The following is a 6,941-nucleotide window of genomic DNA, read 5'->3' as shown; positions in this document are numbered from 1 at the left end:
TCTTGTATCAACAGTTGAGTTTATATTGGACAGATGTGTAGAAATTAAGTTGTCTCACGAATACACAAGATAGAATAGAAGAAATTGATAAATGTGTGATTTACAAACTTTCTTGTATCAACAGTTGAGTTTATATTGGACAGATGTGTAGAAATTTAAAATTCAGGATCAAGGAACATCAAAATGCAGTAGAAAATACAAAGTAAATGAATCGATATTAGCAGAACATGTGGCGGAAACTTCTCGTGTTATAAACTGGAGTAACAGTAAAATGATAAAACGGGTTTAATATAAAATTGAATTAAATACCAGAGAAACTTTTTTATATACTTCTTAGCCAAATGTTGTAATTTACTAAATAACCCGTAGAAAGGATGGTAGATAATGAATAGAAAACGGAAGGATGGATAGTAAAAAGTACTAAATAAAAGAATGGCTAACAGTACTAGCCATGGGCATCCTAAGAAATATTTCTAGGGAGGGGCAAAGTAATGTTAAATTGTGAATTGAATACAAAAAAATCATACACATATGTTGAATGAATAAAGAAATAATTATATTTCTCATTTTCTGAGGGGAGGGGCGGTTTAAGACCAGACTGTACGTGTGATGTGTGAGTAACAAATACCATATTTACACCAGTTATCCTAAACTTTGTATAAATATGTCCAGCTGATGGTTTAAGACCAGACTGTACGTGTGAGTAACAAATACCATATTTACACCAGTTATCCTAAACTTTGTATAAATATGTCCAGCTGTTAGTAACAAATACCATATTTACACCAGTTATCCTAAACTTTGTATAAATATGTCCAGCTATTGGTTTAAGACCAGACTGTACACACGTACAGTCTGGTCTTAAACCAATAGCTGGACATATTTATACAAAATTTAGGATAACTGGTGTAAATATGGTATTTGTTACACAGGAAACATGAGTGGGAGAAACATGGAACATGTGCATCTTTTTTACCTGCTCTCAGTTCTGAAAAACTGTACTTTGCCAGGAGCTTAGAGTTGAAAGAACAGTATGATCTGATCGAGTGAGTATTGGATGTGTTTCTATAGTAACTTTTCAATTAAACTAGTATCTCGATACAAAGGAAATATGCTTTTTTATTTTCATTTAATATTTTCCATAAAGGTAATCGTTTGTTGTCATTAGTTTTAAATTATTATGTCTTAAATTGTTGCAGTATGAGATATTATAGAAAAATATATAATGTACACATGCAGTTTTTGTGTTTGTAACAGCATTATAAAAATTACTTTGATCATATACAAACTTCATGCATTTCATGGAAATTCCATCAGAGAAATTGAACCCATTCCGTTCGTACATTTTGTATTTGTAGATAACTATGGAATAAGTGTTTGTTTTTGTTTTTTTCATGTTTTACTGTTGTGTCTATAGAGCAACATTTTACCAACTTCTTTGCACGGAAAGCCACTTTGGTCATGCTCCTTAATTATATGCTTGTTGGCATGTTTATAAACCTTTTATCATGTTTAACTTAACATGATATCTCACATAATGTAAGGTACGTACAATCTTAAGATTGCTTTAGGTTAACTGAAAGGTGTAGTGTGAATTTCAGTTGTACATGTATTAACAAAAATAACAAATTATTGATTGGATTACCAGAAACATTTATTGTATAGACATAAAAGCATGCACTGATGCACATATTTGTCACTTGAATGTGAAGTTTGAATTTTATTGTTATTTGGTACTAGCCACGTGACAATCACTGTATATTACTATTAAGTTCATTTCTTTGGACTTGGATATCATTTTCATTTTTAATGGAGTAAATAACCATTTTCTTCCAATAGAATTTTCACAGCTGGGGGTATTGTATCCAGAAAAGACCAGCCTTACTCAGTAAGTTTTTAGTTTCTGTTGTGAAATGTAACAAAGCATAACGTATGCGTTCTAAAAGTTTTGTAGAGCCGGTAGTTAGACATGGTGCTTTCTGAAGCCGTTACTGTCATTAACTTTCTGTATTAAGTAGATTGCACAATTCAGATAAATGGGATATCAGAGTACATCATGTCATGGTTATAGTTATAAAAGACAAGAATGTTTACAATATGGTGTGTTACCTCTGCTCATATAAATAGCTATTCTCGTTCAGTGCTGCCCTCTATATGCAAAACCTTTTTTGCATACCACAAGCCTCGAAGCTCCCACTCATATTTGAATCAACTAATTCAAATGCACCTCCCATGTAAATGATCATGTGATGACCCTCCACCAATAAGAGTGTGACATACTCTTTGGACACATGTGACTCCCTCTATTCAATTCAATCAAACTATCACCTCGAGTTTTGGCAGAAAATGAAAGCACCAGTTTACAGTGGGGAGAAAGGTTGGGAAGTGTGAGAGGAGGTAAGTACCTATCAGAAATACATTTTCAGTGTAGGAAAACTATAACAGTACATTACCTTCACTCACATTAATAGCTAGAATCCCACATTGAAAAGGTATAGAGACCAGTGCAAGGGAAAGACCAAAGCATCCAAAGGACACTCCCAAAGAGTGGATCCTTGTAGTAGAAGAACATACGTGGGAGATAAGATATACTCTTTGCCCAGTTTGGAAAGATTTCACATATGTGGGCAGAAAGATGGAGAAGCACATCCAAGTGGGAGAGAACTATGGCTGGATAGGGATCTGAACCATATATTTATTAAATTCAGTTCAGGAAAACATAATTGTGGGTAAGATTAAAGAGATGTGCCCCTAGGTGTAGAATGGCTAGGACTACATCCAAAACCCATGCCGCTGGGAACTGACATCCATGCAGGGGTAGGATGAGGATTATATTTTCAGAAACTCAACTACAATCCAAAACCCAGGCCTCTGGGAACTGACATCCATGCATATAGAGGGCAGCACTGAACAAGAATATATATGTGATAAGAGGTAAATACCTATTGGAAATACATTTCAGTATAGGAAAATTATAACTTTAATAAATTGAGTTTTGTGAATTATTTAGGCTAATAGTAGGGTGTTACCATATTTAGTTCAGTAAATAAAACTTGTCATAGTGCCACGTATATGTGGAGACATGCTGTTTTTATATTGTATCTTCTTTCTTGGTGGATTGACTTGAAGCTTGGTAGGGTTTTAACTTGGTCCAATATGCCTAGACACGTTTTTAATTTTTTTAAATTGGGCCTTTTAAGAATTTTATGGACTCAAGGGTTAAACAAAAATATACATTTTGGGCTCCTGTCCGGTCATATTTACAGCAATCAAGAGGAAAATTAGCACAAATATAAATTTTCATACGCCCAACACATTGACTTACATAAAAGTTCGATTTACATATTCTGAGTCCTTTTACAGGGGTAATAGAGCACAAAAAGGGTAGTTTTTAAGGTATTCGGTCAATTACTAGGCCTTGTTTTGTCCAACCTACATAAGATTTGTTACAAAGATACCTTCTTTCTGGTCCCAAGCACTGACATAAACTGTTTTTAATTTTTCACAATTTTTCTGGTGTCAAAATTAGTCATGTTGGGATTGTGTGGTGGAGACATGCTGTATTCACCTGCTAATGTTGGCCTCTTTTATTTAAAAATTTTTGTCATAGTTTGTGGGTAGAATGCATTCAGATCATATTAATCTTTTTCAAAAAAACCGTTAGTATTAAACACTGTAATTCTTGTCTGTAAGTAATGTTCGATGTTGAAGATATAATAAATTAGTTTACAAACATGTACAAAGATAAATTACCTTTGCCCAATTTTACCTTTTAATATCAGAATTAAACTTTCTTGAAATATGAAGTCTTTTGACAGTTGTTTTTGTTTTTTGGTAACACATGTTGAGTTTATTACTCTTGAGGTTTTATTTGTACTAATTGTACCAAGACTTATGCTGTACCATTTATAAACTAAGCTATATAGTCAGTAGACCCAATAATTGTGATTAAAAACCTTGTGATTTTTTTTTACCAGGAGTATTAGACTTGTTTATTTGCCATACTTCACCAGGTTTCTGAATAAAACACACTAACTTCTAAGCTAAAAAGTGTTTACATATGCTCACTTATTAGAATAAGGCTAATTAAAAATCATCCATGTTTGTAAAATGTGAAGTTTAATTTTATTGTATAAAAATGTTATATTGTACTCCAATGTTGCATTTAATAACTTTTTATAAACTCTTTTGTTACACTTGCTGACACCGTTTCAAGAGAAAGATCAATATTCTTCTTCTTTTGTAGCTGAACAATGTGTCAAGTGCACTGCACACTCACCTGAAGGTGAGGGCTGTTGCTGAATGTGAATATTCAAAGGTGAGTAAGTTATTCAATACATATATCACTATGTTGTATTTGTAATACAACTGTAGTTGTTAAAGTAATGCAATGCTCAACAACATAGTGAAACTATTAAAGTTCAGCAGTGATGTGCTTCTAATTTATTGAAAATGTTTACCTAATTTTAGTACATTATGTTATGATATATAGTTTATAACAGTCAATTTCCTTATATTCCTCACTCAAAAGCTGTGAATAGATTAAACTCTGCTTATAAACTACCCTCCACTGTTCATACTGTACCATCTACACTAGTACAGCTAGCTCCCTCTACTATTCTAGAACAATCCTCACTTTCTCAATTGTATAGACGTGTGTTTTAGCTCGCTCTCCATGTGAGTTTAAAATCATGATTGTGCTTGATCACAAATTTCTATCAGTTTCAACTTCAATTTTTGATTTACGTTGTTTCTACTCGTTTGTTTTAGAACTATTTCTGTTTTTCGATACATAATTTGTTAATATGAATTCCAGATTTAATATGGTGCGTGATGAAATTCCTGCGACAGTTGACGATGGTTCTGACACGAGTCCCCAGTTCTCATGGTTGATGTCTGTTGGGGAAGAACAGGCTTTAGTTCGCTGGGAGTTTGTGTCTTATGTTTAACTGACAGTTTCTTCCTTTCACACTACGATTTTTTGTGATTAAGGATACAACTACTGAGTGAAAATTTCTTTTTACTGCACCTGTTACTGTGCCTCCATGTAATCTCCTGGGTTAAGTATTGTTCTTTCTCCCAGGAGATTTTCAGCATGTATTCCTCCCTCCCAGTAGATATACCCATGTTTAGCGAGTTTATGTGAGCTTAAATTCAATGACAAGGAACCCACTTTGAGACTAATAATGCTGGAGATGGCTTGAATGGGTAATGAAGAAAAACTTTAATATAAGTTGAACATAACAGCAAATGTACAAGGTTTTGTACCTAATGACAATAAAACCTTGTCCTCCTCGATATCATATCTCTTCCTGTCATCGTGCCTACTTCAAGACCTACTACACAAAGGGGCTGTCGAATGGGAGGTACCCACTCATTTGGGGTTTTTCTTGCGTCTAACTGTTGTCCCTCGAAAGACAGGAGATTGGAGACCCGTTGTAGACCTGTTCTGGTTGAACTTTTATCTGGAGCCACCTTGCTTCTTCATGGAATCCTACGTCTCACTTTGTTTTGTTTTTCCCCAGTACTTGAATGACCAAATCATCGTGATGGATGCTTATCTTCATATTCCAACTGCTCCAGTGTCATGTCCACGTGTGTTGTGTATTCCAGTTCCAGGTGTCGGTCCTTCTTCGGCTCTGTGTGTTTTGTCGCGTGGTATGCTCTTTTATTCCTCATTTTTACTCATTGGATCTTTAAACTTTCCTTTTCATAGACGACTGGCTCCTGCCTGCCTCTTCCCATCCCCTGTCAGTCAATCACATCTACTTACTTCTTTTAAAAGCTCATCAACCTTCAGGCCATGGTTCATTTGCCATTGTTTCTGCCCTTCCCGTTATTTGGTACCTCATTTTTTTCCAGTTTTTCACCTGGTTGTTTGTTCAGGGTTTATTTGTGTCAAGTGTTTCTAATTAAAGGGCTGCCCTGTCAAACACCCTCAGATTCTCCTGTTTCCAGAAGGCTTTCTCCTCTCCTGTTATTTCCCTCTTTTCCATTTCTTTCGTCTTGGCCATCCTCCATGTCCCTTTGTTTTGCCATATAGGATCTTAACTTTGTCCTTCACACCCTGTCCAGTTCTCCATTTCAATCCATTGCTACATGATCCTTGTACCATCTTTCCCTTAAGTCCTCTTTCTCCTTGCTTGTGGTTGTTGTCATTTCAATATTTATGCCATGGATGTTTCCCGCATTCTTTTCTATTCCTCTTTTGTTATCCTCTAACCTGATTGGGCCTTTCTTTTCTAGACATCTGCTGCCTGGGCAGGTGGTTTGGCCTTCTCTCCTATTTTTCTTACTTTCCATTTTCCACCTGTACTCTGTTTCGGTTCCAGATAGACTTCTTTGTCCAGTTCATTCCCTGAGATGTTATGTGGTTTTTACTGTCTCCTTATATGTTATCATTCGAGATGTTATGTGGTTTTTACTGTCTCCTTTTGTGTTATCGTTCATGATGTTATGTGGTTTTTACTGTCTCCTTATATGTTATCAATCGAGATGTTATGTGTTTTTACTGTCTCCTTATATGTTATCATTCGAGATGTTATGTGGTTTTTACTGTCTCAGTAAAAACCACATAACATCTCGAATGATAACACAAAAGGCCTCCTCTTGTGTTATCGTTCCCATCATTAAAAGGAATTAAAATAATGTAACTGTCATTCGTTTGGTTAAAAGTTAACAAAGCGTTTAAAATAAAATGAAGCTTATTCTGTAATGAGTCACAGGTGGGGAGGTTAAATTGAAAGCCCAAACAAAAAAGCATGTTAACTGTCTGTTTTTATTATTATATAAGTTTATTGGTGCCTAATTTTGGAAAAAAAAATGCCACATTTAAATAAGTACCTTGCTTACATTGATAAACTTAGTCGATCAACCTCCATCATAAGTTGTGTTAAGTACTGAAACGTAAGGAGGTATATGTCCAGACTTAAACTCTTGAG

At 34.9% G+C, this 6,941-nt stretch overlaps 1 protein-coding gene across 1 annotated transcript in view; it reads left to right on the top strand.

Moving 5' to 3' along the window:
• LOC106472582 (ribonuclease Oy-like) overlaps window positions 1–6,941 on the top strand; it is a 37,767-nt gene that overhangs the window by 23,666 nt on the left and 7,160 nt on the right. The window contains exons 5-7 of the mRNA XM_022401140.1: window positions 933–1,046; window positions 1,840–1,888; window positions 4,247–4,318. Coding sequence (XP_022256848.1) covers window positions 933–1,046; window positions 1,840–1,888; window positions 4,247–4,318 — 235 coding nt within the window. The remainder of the gene's footprint in view (window positions 1–932; window positions 1,047–1,839; window positions 1,889–4,246; window positions 4,319–6,941) is intronic.

This window comes from Limulus polyphemus, unplaced genomic scaffold, assembly GCF_000517525.1.
Source record: "Limulus polyphemus unplaced genomic scaffold, Limulus_polyphemus-2.1.2 Scaffold5439, whole genome shotgun sequence".
In the NCBI taxonomy this organism is placed as follows: domain Eukaryota; kingdom Metazoa; phylum Arthropoda; class Merostomata; order Xiphosura; family Limulidae; genus Limulus; species Limulus polyphemus.
This window is presented reverse-complemented; position numbering and strand designations above follow the sequence as displayed.